Here is a 23382-nt window from a genome sequence, read left to right as displayed (position 1 = left end):
ACCAACAAAGTTTCCGAACATAAATGATTCACCACAAACGTTAAAAGGAATATCGATTACAACATTAATGCAATATATATCATGTGGAATTCAATACAAATTGTTTCCTCCATAGGCAAGAAAGTTATTCACATAATTAAGATTCAGTTTATCGGCACAGTTCAGGGTCTATCAAAAATTTCAGTGAGCATATTAAAATCAGCTGATACGAAAACAACAATAAGTGACACAGCAGCACTTTCCACACGATTCACTATTATTAAATTCACTTTTTCACAGCTGTTCCATCCATCCTCAAATTCACCATCACCTCCCTCTGCTTTTTTCACATCTGCAGCTGAAATATCGATACTATTCCATCATAATACATGAAAGCGCAGCTGTGACGTTGCCACCTACTTCATTTCCTAAATAGAGAATGAATACTGAAATTAGGGAGTCATATAATATAAAGCTAGCATTAGAAACGAAAGCTTCTAGTTCATACCGTAAAGCGATATCGTCACAAGCAATTCAATAAAAGTTGATACATATTTATTTTTAGCATATATCTCACGTTATACAACCGATCGGATACAGGTAATTGATTCAATATTTATGCCGGATAAATCATCATTATCATAATCAAATAATGATCCAACCCACCTGTCTGAAGCCATTGTGAATATCGCAGCCACAACAAACAGCTGATTTCCTAAATGAGATTTTCAAAGCGTATATATACATCCAAGTTTTTAATATAATTTTTAAATGTAAATAAAGCAATTATTTATAATTGCAAGTCAATATTTCGTAAAATACAGAAAAATATATATAAAATATCTTCTCCTTCATTGGTTGCGAAAACTGTTCAGAAAGTTTTTCATGCGGGAAGAGGCGGAGCTTCCAGATAGCTCGCGCAAGAAATAGCATGATGCTATTCCGAACAAAATTATTACTATCCTTCATTCAGGTTATAGGGTCGATGCAATAATGACCTGCGGAATAGCATATGCTATTTATTGCAACGCTTATCCAGAATAGCAGCCTTGGTGAATAGAGAAGTCCAATTGAGGAACACAAATTTTTGTATTTGAGTTTCGATAATGCCTTGTATACTGACTCGCAGTCGCAGTATCTTTTAATAGGTGTGAAGGTGAAAAATTTAGCTGTGTTGCAAGCTAATGTGGATTTTCTTGGCTCATCTTGCATTGATATCAGCTGCTTTTCATTTAATGTATAGAAATACTGTAATAATGATTCAATCATAATATATTAGTCTTTCATACACTTTTGGTCAGGTAATACTGTCTTGTGTTTAATGAATCTTTGCTCTGTTTCTATTTTTAGTGTATTTCGTGGGATTATTGAAGGCATCATCTTACATAGACACAAGTGAAAACCAACATGTCAATTCAGTGGACCATCGCTTGTGGAATTCTTGTAGTTGAAGTTGTAATTGTTTCAGCTCTGCTATGCCCATTGATACCACCGTCAAGGTAAGTGATTATTGTCCTCTATCGCATACATTGTATTATGTAATGTATTTTATAAGAAAAAATAAGCCTTGTTGGCTTGAAAGTGTCATTAACCTCTCATAAATCGAAACTTGAAGCTTGTGCATGGTTAAATGCTTTAACTCTTGAGACAGATTCATTGCACGGAAGGCTAGAATAAATACAAGTCAGTCACAAAACCCTGCACGTAGAAAATATCTTGATTTAGGCTAAACACGACAGGCACATGGTGTGAATCTTCCCCAAGAGATGGAACTGCCATCAGGAGAAGCTCAGTAATGGAATAGTAACTACGTCCCACATTTCCCAATATTCACTCTCCCCCACCTGTCAGTCCTCAGTCAACCCATCCAACATTTCCCTCCTCTCCTTGGCCACCCAGCAAGCCTCTAATACCCCAGATCATGGCTTATGCAGGTTTCATGTTACCATAAATCATTTGTAATAAAATATCAAGTGACATGAGAATAATAGAAACGTGTTTTGCCCCTCCCCCTTTCACGCCAACTGACCGTTTTCAGTCTACCTTCTTCAAAACTCCCAGTTTTTGGAGAAAACTGCAACATGAGTCACCGATTGGGTCCAAAAGTGTCTTAAGGCCTGTTTACACGGTACATTAACACGTACGGGTTAATGTTTAAATGTATAAATGCCAAAATGCACCGTGTAACCACCCAACTTGTGCGAAATAGAACCTGTTCTAATTTGGTTCATGCATTCGTACATGTTCCGTTTGGGTCCACAAAAATCATTCACACAAACAGACATAAACTCATATGCGTTAATGTATCGTGTAAATAGGTCTTAAAAGTGACTTTTGCCAAATGATAAGACAACTTGATTGGAAGCAATCCCTCTAGGGATTTCTTCCGGGTTATCTCCATCACTGCCTTCCTTGTCCCAAATTTTTGAAACGCTGATAGCATGAGTCACCTTGTGTGTTCTTTGGTGACAGCCTATAACTATCCGTAATTAGTGTTTTACCTCCATATGATTTCAAGATTAGGAATCTGCAATGAATATAAAAAAGAATGAGTCCAAATATGACCATTTCCCACATAATTAAACTTTGTTAATCATGGCGACTTCATTTTATATCTCAATTTATCAATGAGTCACAAGTTCCTATATTAGACCGCACTGACAAGTTTTCACTACAATTGCATAATTCTTGTTTGCCTGCCTTGATGTCCTATGAGCATCATTACTCTTTTTATTTCCCTTCTTGATCAAGGTCACGAGCATTCTTCCTCTCTTCACCATAAATTGGCTCATTATTGCTTGTATTAGCATAGTAGTACACCCATGTCTCGTATAGCGCAATTTCGATTAGCGCAATTTCGATATAGCGCAAATTCGTTCCTCGGAGAAACATTGCAACGCAGTGTAGCCTAATCAAAAATCTTAAACGCTCTCGTGATAAAACGTGAACTTGCGCTAAGTACACACGAAATTTCTATCAATTAACGCATATTAATGTTATTTCTTGCCTCAAATCTTCTTTTTTGTTTACATGTTAATCGAAATCCATTGCTGTGCAATGGCCAAAAGTATTACTCGTCATTGGGTCCAGATAGCTGGCCTACCGAAGTAATTTATCTCGTCTCCTTAACAGAACGATAATAAATAATTTAGATCGTTAATTAAGCGTGGGGCAAGTGGAAATGAGTTTTTTTTTTCAGCAATACGGTTTGAGACGTATTTTTGCCGTCATAGGTTATCGGGCGATTGACTTCCAGGTAGAGAGGGTATACGCTAAAGCCTTCAAGGTCATCGGTATTCACGGGGAAGAAATGGAGCGGTGGCCGAGTTGCGCATGAATAGCATCAACACATAAAAGGGTCCGCTATAGTGTCTCAAACACAATGGCTTCGTTCCCTCCCCGCAGTCGTAGGCCTTCTGCGTCTCAGGAATACAGTTCAGCAGTAGAAGGTGATTTAGATAGAGCCATAGAGAGTAAAAACCAAGAGAATATGGCAAAAAATAGGAATGCGTGTAGAAAAATCAAGAATTTATCAAGAAAAACCATAAACCTAGAAGAGGATTTGAAAGAGGTCAATTGCTTTGAAAATGGAGAGCGTCAAAGCGATATTGCGCGGAAGTTTAAACTCACGATGCCTTATTCTGAATAAAGACGAAGTTAAAACATCAGCCGCCCTAACTTCAACCAAGAGGTCTACACATACGGAAAGTTCATGGTGAATCAGTACAAAAAGACGAGAGTGGTAATCGCTCCGAGACATTCAGTGAAAGCTCCGGTTGGTTCCAGAATTTAAACGGCAAGCAGGTATTTTCAGTGCGGCGAAATAAGGTGAATCTGCAAGTGTTGATAGCGCAGCCACCACAACATTTTCTGATGAACTCCAAGCTGTAATTGAAAGTGGCTCCTTTTCCCCTCAACTAGTTTTTAGTGTTGACGAGACGATATTCTTTTGGAAAAGAATGCATTCTCGTTCATTCATTTTCAGGGAAGGAAAACCTGGGTCAGGTTTCAAGGCATTTAAAGACTGTTTCACGTAGCTGCTTATGACTCGAAGGACTTCAAATTAAAATGATTTATCATTCATAAACTCCGCTAGCTATGAAATGGCATTCAAAGTAACATTTTCCTGTCATTTCGATGAGCGACAAAAGGGCCTGAGTGACACAATAGTTGTTTTTAGACTAGTTTGAAAAACCTTCAACTGCCGGCAACGCATTACGATCCCCTGAGATAGCAGATGTTAGCCCACCCGCACGACAGGAGGGAATTTCAAAAGCACGTAAGAATTTTTTTTTAACGTGAATAAAAGTCTTTGAATGCTAGTATACTATCTTTAAAGATGTTTTAAACTATAAAAATTTATATAAATAATGTTTTCTAATGCTTTTTATGGGAATATAGATGTTTTTAGAGGAAATTCAATACCCAAGACCTATGCTACCAGGAACGCATCCCTATCTTCCCAATGCTAAAACGCTCTCGTGTAACGCAAATTCGTATAGCGCAAAGACCCCAAGGAACGCATCCCTTGCGCTATACGAGACATGGGTGTAATGATATTATTTCCCCTGATATATCCAGTGATGAAATTAACAAGGATTTCTTGTAATTATTAGAAAACATAAGTATGTGCATATTACGTTGTGTTTTACATGTAACTACACATATAAATATGCGTCTTATATGTTTGATTTCCTTCCATATATGACACGAGATTGACAGATGGCGAATTTTAAAAAATTCTGACTCAATCCAGTAAAAATGAGAGTTTTCGGATTCAGCGCACATAAATATGTGGTACTCCATCAACAGAACTTGAATAAGATGGTAGAACTGTAAAAATGCAGGCCTGTAGGTGTTATTAGCATTACACCCAAACAAGGCGAGACAGACTGGAAACTTAAGCTGCACAGATCACTTTGCTTGACCATTTCTGCTGTCAGGAAAATGGGCACGACTTGTACTTGGTTATTCATGAAAAGCGGTATCCAAACCATCAACCATCTCCTCTTTCCATCTTCTTCTCCTTCTATGAGTACATATGCAGAGAATGATCCTTGCCTCACTAGATACCCTAGAGAAAGCGACAAGCATGTGTTGGGAAACATAGGGGCCACCCAAATATTGAATCGGTGCAATAGCCCCATAAGTTTTCATGGGACATCTTTTATCTCGCATGCAAGGAAGCAACTATTTTCAAAAATATCTTGGAGTACTAAGCCTCGTGATGTATTACCGTATTCCTCCGAATATGGTCCCCCTCTGAATATAGTCCCCCCCCCCCTAATTTTGAGGCTTCAGTTTCGGGAAAAGTTTAAAAAATGCGTTTGAATATAGTCCCCCCCTTCACTTTTACCATGGGCATTTTTGGTAAAAAAGGGGGGACTATATTCAGACATAGACGGTATTTCCAGCCACATCCATCACACCTGGTTTTGATTCTTTTGTTATATTTCAAATGTCCATGAGATGATTCCTTGTATCTTATAGTCATGCTGACTAATTTCGTTTATCCTTCATTTCAGATGGCAGAAAATAATGCGCTCAAGATTTGTGGAAAGCTTTAAAAATAAAGCATATGTCCTTTTTGGTGTTATGTTCATTACCCTTTTGATATTTTTTTGTGGTAAGTCCTTCTTTTTATAAATTGTAATTTCCTTCCTGTTTGGTCAGGCATAGCAATAGCTTGTTATGTGGCTTGCATTATTCTTGATAGCAGTGACAAGATATACCGTATAAGCTTGTGTAAGAGGCGCACACGTGTAAGAGGCGCACCCCTATTTTGAGGATCGAAGCTGTAAAGAAAAAATTTTGCGGCATTTTTTTAAATCCTATCATGCGGTGTTGCAGATGTATGCCTGGAATTTCGACAGTAATCGAAATTTCCTCTTTCAGTACTATTTGAAAGCGGAAATTTTGATAACTGCGGCGGTGATAGCGGCATAAGAGGGAGTAGAAAGAGTTCCGATCCTCTCTTCGCATACGCCATCGCTCTACGTTGCTTGTCCTACTCACGAACAATTTTGTTTAAAAGCTCTCGCAGAAGTATTGCAATAGAATTGCAGCCGTAGAAAATTTTAAGGCAAAACACGACAGGCACATAGCATGAACCTTCCCAAGAGATTGGACAACAATCGGGGAAATCTCAGCGCCGTAGGATAATAACCACGTCGTAGATTTAAGGCCCCTTGCACACACACCGATTTTGGACGGCGGGTAAAATATCGGCCGTCCACATTCCAATAGTGAACAATGGGAGAGCATTGGAGCTTGCACACATACCGACCACGCGCCGGCACCGGCAAAATGCCGGTTAGCTGCCGGCCATTGTCACTGTGGATCGCCGGCGCCGGCTAAAAAACATAGCAACTTATCGTTTGACCGGTAAAAATCTGGCGTGTGTGCAAGCATCGCTTCGACGGTAAAATATCGGCCGATATTTTACCGGCTTTCCAAAATCGGTGTGCGTGCAAGGGGCCTAACGGAACTACACTCGGCCCTCCATCAGCCAATGCCTCTGCCGTTTTTTTCCTTTCCGAGACTCCACAGGAAAATAGGAAAATTTCAAGTTACAGGGGAACAATTGAAACGTGTTTCATCCCTACCCCATCTCACCAACTGACCTTTTTCGGTCTACCAGGTTCAATTTTCCGAGTTTCTGGAGGTCAAATGCTAGGTGAGTCACCTTCTGAGCTCGGAGATATCTCGATATCTTTCAGCAATCGTAAGACACGCACGAGGTTCTAAAAAGAATTTGACCGAACGCGATGTATATCTGACAGCATTTAAGTTTTTTGAGCTCTAATTGATTGACACAAAGATTTATTGCTAAAACAAGGCTACTAAAATTCAACATAGTCCAAACAGCACAATTTCGGAAGAAACAAGCGTAGCATAAGCGCATTCAAACAAGACGAGACGGACTGGAAACTTCAGGCAACGCAAACTGCGTATATCACATTGCTGTGCCTTCGCCCCTTCGCATTAAAGGCAACGACGTCACATGCAAGATCGGACGTGTTCTTCCCTTGCTCCTTCGCTCATAGCCTCGTAGCTTGAAATACGGAGGGGAGGGAGCGCGCTCCTTCCCCTCGACCTCGCCTTCAGCGCTCTTCACTTGTAAGCATTTCCGATTTCTTCTATCCACCATTTAGTCCAACAATGAACACACTCGTTCGAATTTTTTAAACCGCAGGTTTAGACACCAATATAATTTTCAGTTGCAAAAATCCTCATATTCGCGTCTGAAGATGATTTTTGAAAAATCAGGTGCTCAACGTAATGGAAATTGCTCGGCAAGACAGATGTTGACTAATAACCAGGTATGTCCTTCAAAACGACGCGTTTCTATACGTTTGATAAGCGATTACACTATGCAGTATAAATGCCGCGGGATGCCCACTCGTGGCAGTAAATTTAGCGCGCCCTCCGGAGCGAATCACCCCGCGCGATCTTTTCAATGTTCACCTCTGGGGTACCGACGTGACGGCGCGATGCTTGCAAGAAATTCAAACAGGAGCATTTTAAAAATACGTCACTAAGGGATAAACTCCCCTGCCTGCCGTTTGATTTTGACCCAGGGTTTCAGATGACTGACTCACGCTGAAAACCAAGGCCACTCAGTTCCCCTTGGACTTGCGACCGGTGAAGGGGAGGGGAGGAGATAAGAAGTTTGTGTAAGAGGCGCACCCCCATTTTCGGGTGCAATGTCTGGGAAAAAAGGTGCGCCTCTTACACAAGCTTATACGGTACTAGCCTGCCCCCCTTTTTTTTCCTTTTTGGCAGTATTTTAATGCATCTTGAATTTGTAAAACTAGTTGATTGCTTCAAAACAGTTGGTAATCTCCATAACACACCAACAATCAGTGTCACATAAATGATATTGTAATTTCGTCATAAAATAATATATTGCTACTTTCAATAGTCTGGCTTTAAAAATTTTGCAAATTCCTTGGAGTTCAAGTCATGATGAACCCATGACCTCCAAAAAGCTGGGTGGTGATTTTTCTTTTGCCTTAAATGACAGACCAGTCCATCAAAGTAGGATGACTGGGTGTGGCCAGCTGCCGTTTTGGAAAGCTTTGGCAATATATTTTTCGTGGCAGTAAATTGTCCTTTTGTAAGGAATAATGTAATTTAGAGACTAGTAATTAAGAGGTAAGATTAGAAATAGTTCAAGAAAATTTCCGTGGTATGTTTTAATCTAATTCTGAAAAAATTACAGTTAATTATATTCTTCAAATTATTATCATTTAAAAATTATCGTAATTTTGTAAAAGATTCTAATTTCATGCACTCAAAATTCTTTGGGCAAAAACTAGTTAAATCTGGTGTGAGTACTTGGTGAAATCTAACAAATTCAGTAGACTCTCGTTGTTACTAAGTTCACAGAACCGAAATCCCAGAGGTTCGTATGAACGTTTCTTTTAGGAATCATAAAAAAAGTGAATAATTTACGCGTAAATACTTAAAAAACAAGAAAACTCATTTCAGTTTCTCAATAGAAGAATGCGGCATGACGCAATCGAGGGTTGATCTTTTCCTATGTACATAGAACTACAGTAAACTCTCGATTATATGAAGCAGGATATTACGAAGTTTTCGATGATACGAAGTGAAATTGTGGTCCCATCGAAAAGACTTTGGTAAGTACATGGGGCTTTTCGATAATATGAAATTTTTTGAAATTACGAACTTTGGGCTCGGTCCCCAGGAGCAAATAGTTTATACGAACTACGGCAAAAAATTTGTCAACAAAACTAATTATTCTGGCGAAAGCAGCAAAAAAAGCAATGCTTCTGACTGTGGTGCATCAAAGTGTGGAATCCTAAATGATAGTGCACCTTTGGAGGGAAAGGGTTTGCCTAAAAACTTACGGTAGGAATCGAGGAGAAGTAGGAGTTCAGTAAAAACATTGTCGCTGACACAATTTCCCTATTTACATGCATACTCGTAAACATCGAGTTGACAATACTCCGTAGTTTAACATGTGAGGAAGGTTGTGCGGAGTATTTCTTACACTCCCACTTAAACCCTTTATATTTGAATCATTCGTATCCAAGAAAATGCTGTAAGTCCATAAATTGCTCAAATTTCAACGTTTTTGCCATAAATACGCGACCTAGTGACAGCAATTTTCAAATCAACAGTTTGATGTATGAGGAATGAAGAGAATTAAGACACTCGATGATGGAGGAAATATTTTTCATTTTAAAGTTTCATTTTAGATTGGGGATATTCCGTGACTAAGACTTTTCCGGTGCTTAGATCACTTCTTTGTGTGAGTGAGCGAGCATTTGAGTAAGTGAGCATTTGAAATAACCACGCAACTGCCGTCAGTGATGAATGAACAAAAATAGATAACAGCCCGGATAAAATCTCCCATATCTTTAATGTATACACACTAAAAAAGAATTTTCTCATAATATTTTAGCAATAGTAGATTGAATATACCAGGTGTAGCTTTTTATCTTATAGCTAATTGCATAATTCAATGGCTATGGCTCCTGGTGGTACAGTAAACTCTGAATTATACAAAGTCAGCAGACCTGAAAATTGGCACTTCTTAATATGGAGTTTCATTATTTCAAACCAAATTTAATAAGTCGCAAAAAATGTCCAGTGGCATTTTTTTGCGACTTATTAAGAAGGATTATTGTGACTATAGATGGGTTGAATAGCAGATTTCTCGAACTCGAATAACTAATTTGAATGGTAAATCATAGCTCGAATACTCGAATATCTCAATTTTTGAATACCTCAAAATTGCACAAAGCGTATTAGTAAATGTCATTCATATATTTCACTTGATGAATATGTAAATCAATAGGTATATACCAAATACATTTAAAAATGAACTTTTTATTTCAAATTTAATGAAATCATTTGGATCAATAACATCATTAAAAACCGTACTTAAAAATAACATTAAAATGAAGAATCATTAAAAATTAGAGATGTGTCGAATACCATATTTCTCGAACTCTTATATCGAATTCGAATAGTAAATCATAGCTCAAATTCTAGCATCGAACAATAGTGGTCCTGACGTATAATTTTCCTGCATCCATCGTTCGACGAAAATGAGACAAAATACATACAATGTGTCATTTATGGCTAATAACGACAGGCACATAGTTTGAATCTTTCCCACAAGATGAAACTACCACAGGGAGAAGCTCAATGCTGTGGGATAGTAACATAAGCGCATTTCCTAAGATATGCTATCCCCCTCCAGTCAGCACTAGCCTCCCCCTTTAATCTTTTCTTTTCTCCAAAATCAAACAAAAGATTCCAGTTCGCGCATGGATCGTATTAGGAAGACCTTAGCTTCGAAAGAAGATATCAAGTTACACGAGGACAAAAGAAACATTTTTTCACGCCTCCCCCTTTCTCGCCCGCTGACCTTTTTCATCTTACCCCCTTCAAAGTTCCCCATTTCTGGAGGTCAACTGCAGCATGAGTCACCTATTATCTGTTCATTTTATCTCTGCGGGTCAGCTTTCGTGAGATCCCGGACACTATCGGAGGGCCTCGCTGAAGGGGGAGGGGCCGCGCTGAAGGGGAAGGGGTAGTACCAAGAGAGAGAGAGCAGGAGCGACCTTAACGTTGCCAAATGTACACAGGCGCCCTAGTGTCCCACTGAAAAGGTGTGACTCATACGTGGCCACAGATATTTTGGGCCCGGCGGCGAAACAATGCATACAATGTATAGCTACTTATTTGATGGGGATTGAGGATAATCCCATCTCAGAAGCCAGGATATTGTCCGCTAAATGCGAGACCGCTGGTGAAAGGCATACATAAGCGTAACATTCTGATAAACGGGGATTGCAAGGGAATTCGTGAGGATGAGTATGCAAAAAGAATGGAGAAAAGTAGCACGACGGGTATTTTATTAAATAATTTATTTTGTAACTTATTGCTGGAGTGGTGTGGCTAATAAATCAACCTCCTCGTCTTCCCTCCCGTCAGTGTCCATATTTTCGGAGTTACTTTCGGTGCCTTCAATAAACACGCTCGGATGTTACTCTTTTAAATCAGAGGTATACAAAACTATATAGGTTGTAATACCCAAAAGTAAATACGGAGTTGAGGAAAAGGGTTAGGGTTTGGTAATAAAGGGATCGGAAAAGTATTGAGAGGGAATAGGTGGAGGGAGGGAGTCGGTGCTGATGGGAATGCAAAAGGTGAATAAAAACTTTCTGGAAAGGCGATGGAAAAGGTTTGAAGTGGAAGAATAAGGAACAGTAAGTTATAAGTTGGACTTAAATGGAAGAATCGAAGAGCACCAAGAGAATGCGCGAGATTTGGCAACACAGCTAGCAGATTCATGAAGTTGACACGATGGAGCTCTGAGAGCGACTTAAATTCCGAAGTGCTAGGCCACGCCTACTGTCTGCTGATTGGGAGAGGGAAAGTCACGTGTAGATAAACTTTCCCTCCTCTCACCCCAACTCGGTTAAGCCACACCAGCTCACCCACAGAGATAAAGTGAACAGACCTTAATAGCCCAAAAGGTGTCTAACAATGAATTTCGGCAATTGGTATTATTATTTTATGAGATTGAAATATTAGTAATGTGCACGTTATTTAAAAAAGAATGAGACCAAAAAAGTATTTATGAGGTTTTTTAAGCAAGGAAATAGTTGGAAAAATGTGATGGAGACTTAGATATCTGCCTCCACCCACGGTACACCCATGCCTCGCCCAGCGCAATGTCGATATAGTGCAAATTTGTTCCTCAGGGAAACATCCCAACGCTGTGTAGCGTAACCAAATATGTACCTTTAACACTCTCTTGATAAAATGTGAACTTGCACTAAGTAAACACAATATTGCTATAATTTTACGCAAATTAAAAATTATTGTTTATTTAATTTAAAAATGCCCTCTAATCGAGTAAAAACCAATAAAATTCTTAATTAATATATCTACTGGAGTGCTCTCTTGACATTATTAGTTGTACACGTTGTTCAATTGTTATATGCTTATGGTGGTGAATTCGCTTGAGCAGCTTCATTTTTGAAGAGGTCCATGGTATCAGTTTTACAAGTTTTTATTAACTTAACATCACACCGCCATGACAGTTCACTTACATCTGATCATTACAACAAAAAAAATGAAAAGCGCTTGTCGCTAAAATCAATTTTTCATTACGCACTTTAACATCTCCCCTTAATGAAAAAAATGTGATGTACCCTCAATACAAGAAACAACAAAAAAATATTTTCATCAGCAATATCACAGCAATTGGTGCATGTTTACAATAACAAAATACATTCAAATTAAATTTCAGAAAGTATTACATCTCTAAATTTCATGAATTTTATTGACAAAAGGGGTTTAGTAAGAATGTCCGCTACCTGTTCATTCGATGGGCAATACTTCAGAGAGAATAAACCGCTTTTGTATTGATCACTTAGTGAATGATAGCGCACTTGAATGTGTTTACTATTTCTCGTCATTTGACCTGATTTTATCATCTTAAGAGCACTTTGGTTGTCTATATTGAGAGTAACAGGTACAGTTTCATCAATTAATTTCTCTATGATAGTTTTCATAAATTCAATTTCTTTACAGCAAACTGCCGCAGCTATGTATTCTGCTTCTGTATAAGATAAAGCAACAATTTTTTGCTTACGGGAGCACCTACAAACATTATCACATAACCTGTCGTACTTTTCCTGTCTTTATTGTCACCCGCAAAATCTGAATCACAGAATGCTTCTATACACATGTTACCTTTAGAGAAGTAACGAATTCCCAATTTCATTGTCCCTTTTAAATATCTAAGCGTCCGTTTCACATTTTGAACATTTCGTTCGGTAGGCCTTTCCATTGATCTACTCTCAAGATTAACACTATATGCCACATCCGGTCTCGTTTTGCAACTCAGGTAGAGCAGACTTCCAATGGCTTCTCTGTATGGAAAGGGTGATTCCATTTCATCTTCATTTTCGTCAACAGCAGGCAATGTAGGCGTAGTCATTGGTTTGCAGTTTATCATGTTGAAACGCTTCAGCACCTGATTAGCATAGTTTTCTTGAGTTATGTACAGACCATCATTTGTTCTTCTGATTTCCATGCCTAAGTATGTTTTAGGATTTTCAGAAATTGTCATGTCAAACTTTTCTTTCATCTTCAACAACAACTCATTCATCTTCACTGAGTTTTTGCCCAGAAGAATTCCATCATCCACATGGATAGCTAAATATAGGCTATTGTCAGAGGTTTTAAAAATACACTGATCTGTCTTGAGTTGAATCAGCCCTTCTTCTTTGAGAAAGGTTGTCAGTGTGCTGTTCCATCTTGCTGGAGCATGCTTAAGTCCATAAAGCGCCTTTTTTAATTTGCAGATTTTTCCAGCATCTTGGAAACCTTCAGGTATTCTCATGAAAATCTCTTCTTCCATACAAAAAGGCTGTTTTAATGTCAAATGTTTTAATAGACAAATTATTCCTGGCAGCGATAGCAAAAAGAATTCTCAGGGAGCTTGTTTCTACTACAGGACTAAATATTTCTTCAAAGTCTATGTTGTTGGATTTCTGTTCGCAGCCCCTAACGACAAGTCTCGCCTTGTATCTTACATTGTCTTTAATTTTGAGAATCCATCTACTAGTAAGGATACCTTTTCCTTCTGCTTCTCTGGGGTCAACTAATTCCCACATTCTATTTCTTTTAAATGATTCCTTTTCTTCATTTATTGCTTTCTGCCATCGATCTTGGTCTTTTCCTTTTATGGATTCACTGTAGGTCAGCATTCCTTCCTGGTCATAGTCAGAGACAAAGTTTTCAAATCTCAGTGGTCTTTTTATTGCACTCCTAGGCCTTAAACAGTATATGTCACTTCTTTCTTCATCTTCTCCATGTAGCTCTTGAAAAGGAGTATTTTTGGTATCTTCTTCTTCTTCTACTGCAATTTCTTGATGTGCCCTCCTGTGGTACATTTGGAGATCAAGTTCCATTGACTGATCAGTAAAAACCACATCTCTTAATACAACAATTGTTCTTTCATTTGGATCCCAAAGGCGATAACCATTTGTTGCATAACCCATGAAAATATACCTTTTACTTCTACTGTCTAACTTTTCTAGATGTCCAAGAGTCTTGGCATAGCCGACACAGCCAAAAATCTGGAGGTTAGACAAGTCGGGTCTTTTGTTTAACCATTTTTCCGCAGGAGTGGTTTGAACTGCTGTCGTAGGACTTCTATTCAATAAATAGGCTGAGGTATACACAGCTTCTCCCCACATTTCCTTTCCCAGTTTGGAGTCAAATATTAATGCTCTCGCTTTTTCCATCAAAGTACGATTGAATCTCTCAGCAGTCCCATTTAATTGAGGAGAATAGGGGATTGTAAAGTCTAACACTATGCCCTTCACTCTACACCACTGTTTCAAGGCAAGATTTTGGTATTCCCCACCGTTATCACACCTAATTTTGGAAATTTTGTGGTTAAAATGGGTTTCTACTTCATTTACATACTGTTTCAAATACATTGATACTTCACTCTTATGAGTTATAAGATACACCACAGAGAAATGTGTATAATCGTCTACAAATGTTACAAAATACCTTTTTCCATCATGTGTTGGAGGATCTTTAGGTCCACAGACATCTGAATGTATCAATTGTAACAGTCTATCAGCTCTTACCCTGTGTTTTACAAAAGGTTGTCTCACCTGTTTTGCTTGCATACATACGGAACAAACAATATTATTTTCTGAACTGACAAGAGTGTTCGAAATTCCATCACACAGATGAGGTATTTTCATCAAATTTTTGAAGCTTATATGCCCTAATTTTCTATGTCATTCTATGATTGGATTATTGCATTGTATTGCTAAGGCTTCAATCTGAGACTTCAATTTTATAACATACAATCCATTGTCATTTTTATTACCCTCAAGTACCAATGAATCGTTCTTAAAGACTTCAACTCTTTCCTTGGTAAATACCACAACACCATCATTTTCAGTAATTGCACTCACTGACAGGAGATTTCTAGAAAGATCCGGCACATAGTAAACTTTCCTTTAAATCACATTTATCACCAATAAATGTTCCAACTATTTCTGAATTCATGCTTTGGTTTTTCTTTGCTACCTTAATGTTTTCTGTACATGATTCTGCATTGGTTAACAGTTCTTTTTCAATCACCATGTGACTTGAGGAGCCACTGTCAACTACAAAATCAAAATCTGTATTCAAGTTAGCTTTAACATTCATTTCTGTTCGAAAACACAATTTATTATCACTTTTAAATTTGTTCTTATTGTCCCTGAAAAAACAGTCCACTGATTTATGATTTGTTTTACCACAAAAAGAACAACGTTTATTTCTAGAGTAGCAGTCTTTTTCAGCATGGTTATTTTTCTTACAAATACCACATCTTCTAGTTAGTGGACAATTTTTCTTAATGTGTCCTTTTTCGTTACTCTGGTAGCACTTAGGAGAGTACTTACTCAGGTTACCTTTTATTTCAGCTTTAAAGGATACGTTTGCGTCTTTAGACTCCAAGTTGAGCTTGTTCTCTTCAAGTTGCAGCCTCGCGCACAAGTTCTGTAACGTCTGGTCGGCGCCACTCGTTGAATCCCAGGCACTGCCGAAGTGTTTGTACTCTTCAGGCAGGATCGTCATAATCTTCGTGATGATCATGGTGTCGTCTATGGGTTGATCAATGCGGTTCAACTTGAATGCGATGTTCTGCAGATGGCTTATGTTGGTCATCATGTCTATCGTTTTGTCGTAGCGAAAGTTGTAGAACTCTTGAAGGAGACACTTTTGTTGCCCGGTTTCCCTCTGGTAGATCCTTTTTAGAGTGTCAAACATTTCTTTCGAAGACGTACACGTTAGGATGTGTGACACTACTTGTCTATCTATCGTGGACACGATATAGTGTTGTGCCAACGCGTCTTTGGTTTTCCATTTCTTAATTTTAATTGCATCAGAACCCTGATCACTTAGCGTTTCACTACCATCAACTATATCCATTAAATCTTTCGCACTTAACAGAATTTTGAGCTGGAAAGTCCACATAGGATACGAGTCGGCCGCTTTCAATGTCTGCACATGTGCGGTATCTTCCGATGTTGGGAGCGACATTTTTCAGTTGAACTGTATAACGATGACTTTTAATTTTCTAAATGTTATCGAAATATTATCTCCTTATTTTTTTTACACACGTCCCTGGGCCCATGACCTGAAGGGGTCCCTGGTATCAGTTTTACAAGTTTTTATTAACTTAACATCACACCGCCATGACAGTTCACTTACATCTGATCATTACAACAAAAAAAATGAAAAGCGCTTGTCGCTAACATCAATTTTTCATTACGCACTTTAACAATTTTCACACAGCAAATTGGAAAGTACTGCTAATTGAAGTACATCTGTGATTTAAACGTCAATTACTTTGTATCGAAGTAATTATCAACATTTGCCAAGTACATTCTCCAATATATCAACATCGTTAAACTCCTTTTCGATTTTTTAATCATCATAAATCAACTATTAATTACTTACATTGAAATTGCTAGTGCGATTACACTTCCATTATCATTTCAACATTAATTAGTTTCAATTCAAGGTCACAACTTTTCGACCATTCTCTACGATATAGCAAATATAATGACTGCTGCATCTCCCGGCGAGCATTAACATAATAGATTACGTTATCACACATCGAAAAGTAATGCTACACTTTCCCCATAACTTTACCATAATACGAGTACTTTATCATAATATTACCTATTGGCGAAGCGAAGGACTTAGCCTTGAACTGCCTCCATTTTATGTTTTCGTTATTTGTTATTGTTATTTCAAACACTCCGCAGACGACGCATTCTCGGACAGAGATGTGTCGAAGGATTTCATTGGCTCTTCAGATTTCTCAATGATACCAACCTCGCGTGCTCGTACCTATATGATGCGCGCGATGATGGTGGCTTACATGATCGCATGATACAGCGGAATGTGATAGGAGAACGTGATGGTCATCTATCGCCGTTGTCGCTGTCACAGTTACATAATCGAGGCGCAGATAGCCGGCCTACCAAAGTCATTTATCTTGCCTCCTTAAAAGAATGACATTGGTGAATTTAGATCATTAATTAAGCATGGAGCTAGTGGAAATGAGATTTTTGAAAGCAATACTGTTTGAGACGTAATGTTTGCTATCATAGGTTATCGGGCGAATTGACTTCAACGTAGAGGGTCTACGCCTTAAGCCTTCAAGGCCATCGATATTCATGGGGAGAAATGGAGCGGTGCCTGAGTTCCGTATGAATAGCATCAACACGTAGAAGGGTCCGCCAGAGAGTCTCAAACACAATGGCTTCGTTCCCTCCCAGCAGTGGGTGATTTTGATAGAGCCATACGGAGTACAAACCAAGAGAACGATGACAAAAAATGGGAATGTGGGTAGAAAAATCAAGGAGCTATCACGAAAAAGCATAAACCTAGAAGAGAAATTTAAAGTGATCAGTTGCTGTGAAAATGTAGATCGTCAAAGCCATATTGCGTGTTTATATGTTTAAACTAGAGATGGGTCTAATAGCAGATTTCTCTAACTCGAATATTAATTATACCTCGAATATTCGAATATCTCAAATTTAGACTACCTCGAACACCAGAATTGCGCAAAGCATACTAAATGTTCATTTTCGGGTTTTTCCCCCCCTATCATTTTCGCTTTCCCAAGTTGAACGATATTTGTTCACCACTCTTTTCCGCGAATTTGATGTAGTTCGTCAACTTGCCCAAAACAGCACTGCATGCACTAAACGACTAGAGTCCTCTACATTGTTTCCGAGTCAACTACCAACGATGTGCGTGCGACAGTGTATGGCCCGAAATTCAAAGTATTCGAGGTCGTACTTTTACCATAATTCTTCGAGATCTCGAACATCAAATACCTTCTAGTATTCGAGGTATTTGAGTATTCGCAAAGACTTGTTAGAGACACACCTTTTTTCCCAGAAATTGCAGCCTAAAATGGGGGTGTGCCTCTTACACGAACGTCTTATGCATTCCCCTCCCCTTCGGTGGATGCAAGTCCAAGGGGGATTGAGTGGCCTTGGTTTTCAGGGTGTCAGTCATCTGAAAACCAAGGTCAGAAACAAGCAGGAGGCAGGGGAGTTTCTCCCTTACTGATGTATTTTTAAAATGCTCCTGTTTGCATTTCTTACTTGTAAGTATACTCGTAAGCATCGATACCTCGCAGGTAAACATGTAAAAGATCTCATGGGTTTTTTTATCATCCCTCCTGTGAGTGTACTAGTGGGCATCCCTTGGCATTTATAACTGCAAATAGCAATGGCATATCTAAATTAGATAAAATTTTTGATTTGGAAGATGCCTGCTTAATAGTCAACATCTGTCCTGCCAAGTAATTTCCATTATGCTAAGGGTCTGATTTTTCAAAAATCATCTTTAGACGCTGTTATGAGGATTATTGCAATTGGAAATTATATTGGTGTCAAAACCTGTGGTTTGAAAAATTCAAATGATTGTGTACATTGTTGGGCTAAATGGCAGATAGAAGAAATCTGAAATGCTTATAAGTGAAGACCGCTGAAGAAGAGGTAGAGAGGAACGAGCGCCCTCCCTCCGTCTTTCAAGCAATGCGGCTGCAAGAAAAGAAGACAACTGATCTTGCATGTGACGTAGTTGCCTTCAAAGTGAAGAGGCAAAGGCGCAGCAATGTGATATACACAGTTTGCATTGCGTGAAGTTTCCAGTCCATCTCGTCTTGTTTGAATGCGCTCATGCTGCGCTCATTTCTTCCGGAATTTTTCTTTTTGGACTATGTTGAATATAAGTAGCCTTATTGTAGCTATAAATCTTTGTGTCAATCAATTAGAGCTTAAGAAACTGAAATGCTGTCAGATATGCGTCGTGTTAGGTCTCATTCTTTTTTGAACCTTGGGCATGTCATACAATTACTGAAAGCTGTTGAGATATCTTCAGGCTCAGTAGGTAACTCACCTAGCATTTGGCCTCCATAAACTGGAATAATTGAAGCTGGTAGACCAAAAAAGGTCAGTTGGTGAGATGGGGTAGGGATGAAACACGTCTCCATCGCTCCCGTATAACTTTCCCGTATATTTTCCTTTGAGTCAAGTGATTCATGGTCTGTGGGGTCTTGGAAAGGAAAAAAACGTCCGAGGCATAGGCTGATGGAAGGCCAAGGGTGCCTTACTGAAATAAGGGTGCATCTCATGTGCCAACAAGTACAGTAATTGTTTGTGGTTTGGGATTTGGAGTGTCGAACCATATCCAGCCCTTTTTAGACTGCTCCCATTTTTGCCAATGCATGGATCACAGGATAGATGCTTGGGCTTACAAATTTGAAATTAAGGCAGGCTTAAGAGTGCATTCAGAAGCATGTGAACAATGTGATGCATGAGGGTGAAGTATGCTACATGTTTTAAATACTTAATATGGACACACGTTGCTTTTTTGTTTCTAATTCAATTTGACTTTTATCAGAGCATTTGAATACTGATAACTCTTTCATTAGTGTTGTGACATGCCCATGTGTTATTTCCACCGTGATTCTCTTGATACAGCACTCTTTGAATAAGTTTCTGGCCTGAAGTGACTTGTAAACCTAGTTATTATCAACATTTGTGGTGACCATCAATTAGTTTGTAGATGGTAATGGAAGAATTTCATGATGTGGGTCCAGTGTATAGTGCTCATTGCATAAATTCATCTTGAGTGTATGAAATTAAACATTAAACATATCTTGGTTGTGGGTTGATATCATAATATTTCATTTTTAAGAATAAAATTGTCACTTTGGTGTCATTAATCATTTTCTGGTATTCCTAAATGTTTTTTTTTTCACTCTTTAGATTCCATAAGGGAAATGCGGAAATACTCTGGAAAAATTGCTGGTGAGGGGGAGCATTTCCATGTTGCTGATGAAACCCATGCCTCCCTGAGGTTATTCAGAGCTCAAAGGAATTTCTACATTTCAGGATTTGCCCTATTTTTCATGTGGTAAGCTTACATTTCTTGGATCATTGTCAACTCGTAGGTATGCTGATCATTGCCCTAGCTTATTACAGTGAGAGCTCATTTAAGTGAGTCCACCTACGCTGACTATCTATTCTTTTATACTTTGTGCTACCCAATGGGTGACTCACTCTCATATACAAATTTCCAACCACTTCTGGGGGGGTGGAATTTTTTAGGGGAGGCAGGAGACTGAAAATGATCCTAAGGAAACATTCGAAAATTCTGGGTTTACACCTCCAACTCCTCCAAAAAATTGAAAGAGGCGGGAAAATCTGAAAAAATTACTATTGGGGTACCTTCTGTCACACATTTTGCTCTTACTGTGGAACCATTCCACTCATCAAAAACGATGTCACAGAATGGAGAAGTAGATGGATGCAAGCTTTCGCTGACGTTGTTTTCGTTTCTCTGTCCAAAACGGCAGCCCCAAAATGATGCGTCAAAGTTGAACGAGGCTTAGCTTCACCGGTGACTTCAATAAGCACCTATCCTTACACCCCTCTTAACCCTTTTGAGACGGCGGAGTTTTCGTTTTAGCATGACTGCTCTACTGAGCCTCAAGAGACTCTTCTGTCTCGTGGTATGGAGCATTTTTGGAGGGCATTCGTTAAAAAGGGTCTCGCTGAACCTTTTTCGACCCCTCCACGCTGGGACTTCGCATTATCTCGGACTCCGAGAGTAGTTGTGCTCCCTCCTTTCTAGGTTTACGACCATACCTGCGGCATTGGTTCGCGGTCAACTTATGTATTGCTTATACGTATTTAGCAAATGGATAATTGTTGCTTGCACGTAAATTACAGACTTTGAATTGAATTCCTCATTTTTATCTGAGCATTGTCAAATTTTAAACGAAGTTCTAAGGCCATTATTAACGCATTTAAAGCAGCAACAATTTCCATGTTGATGTTTATACATAACTCGAGACATAAGTTAATATTTGTCGTAGAATTTAGTTTAAAAATTGTAAACGCTGCTCAAAAGACAAATAATTCCATTCTCAGTGTATATTTCTTGAGAAATGAACAAATATTTATTTCGAAAATTGACTGTATAAACAATTGAATGACCGCTGTACCGTACCGCAGAGAGGGGATATAAAAGACGAAGGGTCCGGGTACCTGCTCCCGGATTCGGAGGGTAAATCCTAAACCCCGAAGCGTTGGGTCCCGAAACAAAGACGTCATAAACCCACGACCGTCCTAAAAGGGGGGGAGGTAGAAAACATATATATACGGCTTTCGATCTCCTGGCCAGGAATATCTCACACGTATATATACGCCCGCCGTCTCCCGGGTCAGGAAACGTCAACACGTATATATACGTGTACAGTAGGGAAAAGGTTAAAAAATTATTTCCAACACTTCCGAATGAGGTACGGTCTCGAATTTTTTTGGGAGGTGGGGGATTGAAAATGATCACGAGGAAAAATCTGAAAACCCCTGGTTTCCCCCTCCTAACCTCCCTCCCCCCCCAAAAGAATTGGAAATGGCGAAAAAAATAGAACTTTGGGGTACCTTCCGCCACACATTTGGCTACTGCTCCCGAACAGTTCCACCCATCCAAATGGTCATCACTGGTTCGAAAACTAGAAGAATACCCTCTCTTCCTGACTTGTTTTAGTTTTTCTATGCAAAGTGACGACTCCTCTATGATTTATCAAAGTTGAGAAAGGCTTGAAATTTTCAAGAAAAAGATGTTCTCGTAGTAGATAAGGAACGAGTGTTCCGGCCAGTGAATTTAACGAGCGCATATGGGGACACATGGCAGAACGCAACCCATCCATACACCAACTTCCAAAATATTATTTTCACCTCTGGCGAACGAGTTACAGCCTTGAAATTCATTTGGATTATAGCTGACTGGCAACACTGCAGGTACAGTGAACATCAGCCCGATGTTGTGTGTATTTTGAAACATTGGTGAACTCAGGTGAAACCAAATTTGCCAGCATTGAAAGTTTATACTTGGTATCATAATTTTTATCAGTCCAATTACAAATATGGTGGCGACCTAAATTTTGCCAAAAACCACCTTAAAGGCCAAAACATTCATTGGGATAATCCGAGCAGGGAGATTGATTGTGAATGTTATGGAGTGAATTTGCTGCTTGTCTTAAGTTTTTCTTTCTTGGAATCAAAGGTGGGAGGCAAGATGTTATGAGCATAATATGTAAAATGAAATATACAAAGGATATTGTATATGTTCACTTTTATTTTCACTCGTAAAACTAGTTTCAATGAATTAATGCATCATCTTCAGGTAATCTTCATAGTTCCTGGCTGAAGGAAATTTTATGCCTGGTATAAGCAAAAACAGGGGGAAGAGTGGAGAGAGGGCATATAAGGCTAGAGAGATAGTATCTGGGAATGGATTTGCTATTCAACGCGAGTCTTTTTCCTCTCCTTTCTTTTCCTTTGCTGATTTCCCACTGTTTGAGGGCATATATTCAAAGAGAAGGATCTTAAGTTTAATATGGCCCTGGTGTTTTTCTTCTTGCAGATGCTTGTCTCAATGGATTGTTTAATAGTAATTATGGAAGCATTTTTTGTATTCTGACGTTCTTGTCCTGAAGTTCCTCCTTATTTTTCCCACATCATAGCTTTGTTCGCGTCGCTTGCTCCATCTGCACCTTCTGCACCGGAAGGTGCAATGAAAATCAGGCGGGTGCAGGAAGGTTCAACTCGTGCGACGCGAACGGCAACGTAACAACAAAAATGGCGTGGGACATGATTATAATAAACATTGTCGAAGAGGATTTTTATGAAGACTGTAATGTTATTTTCCCAGCTTTCATTCAGCCGCGGGATAGATATAACGTGTTATTCCAGTAATTGTTGCGATTTACTCGGGTTTGTTATGATTCTGGTTGAACTAATATTGAACACATTTGTTTATTGCTTGTTTGTTATTTGATTGTATTGGCATTGCGTTGCAAATGCCTCTACGTCTTCCTTTATTAAGAATAAGGTTTTAAGCTTTTGCAATTATGGCAAATTTGATATCGTTATCCTAGACCTAAGTTTATTAATTGGTGTGAGAAAGGTGTCAATGAGCTGAAGTTACCATTTAGATGTAAACATTGCCTTTTCACTTCATATACGCCTTTTAGTTATGCTGGTTGTTTTTATTAAAGGCTATTACATTTTTATTACGCATTAACCTCTTTACTCGATTACTTCCAGTAGACAGGGAAAATTACTTGACAACTTTTTTAAAAGGATTCGTGACCACCGGGACTAACAATTTTGCTAATCTCGTTCGAATTTTTCGGGAACACGAAGTGGTCCGTAATGAAATTCTTAAGTGTAATGACCAAAGGCAATTTGGTCATTTGGAAGGCATTGTCCGAATATTTTTGTGTCTGGCATTTCCTTC

The 23382-nt window shown here is 38.8% G+C and overlaps 1 protein-coding gene across 1 annotated transcript in view; it reads left to right on the top strand.

The window, feature by feature from the left end:
* The window catches only part of LOC124171900 (B-cell receptor-associated protein 31), a 66636-nt gene that overhangs the window by 3100 nt on the left and 40154 nt on the right, over positions 1 to 23382 (top strand). The window contains exons 2-4 of the mRNA XM_046551297.1: positions 1330 to 1478; positions 5505 to 5605; positions 19842 to 19989. Of these exons, the coding sequence (XP_046407253.1) occupies positions 1387 to 1478; positions 5505 to 5605; positions 19842 to 19989 (341 nt within the window). The 5' untranslated portion in view covers positions 1330 to 1386. The remainder of the gene's footprint in view (positions 1 to 1329; positions 1479 to 5504; positions 5606 to 19841; positions 19990 to 23382) is intronic.

Source organism: Ischnura elegans, chromosome X (genome assembly GCF_921293095.1).
Source record: "Ischnura elegans chromosome X, ioIscEleg1.1, whole genome shotgun sequence".
NCBI classification, from domain to species: domain Eukaryota; kingdom Metazoa; phylum Arthropoda; class Insecta; order Odonata; family Coenagrionidae; genus Ischnura; species Ischnura elegans.
The sequence above is the reverse complement of the archived record's forward strand: the minus strand, read 5'-3'. Positions and strand labels throughout refer to the sequence as shown.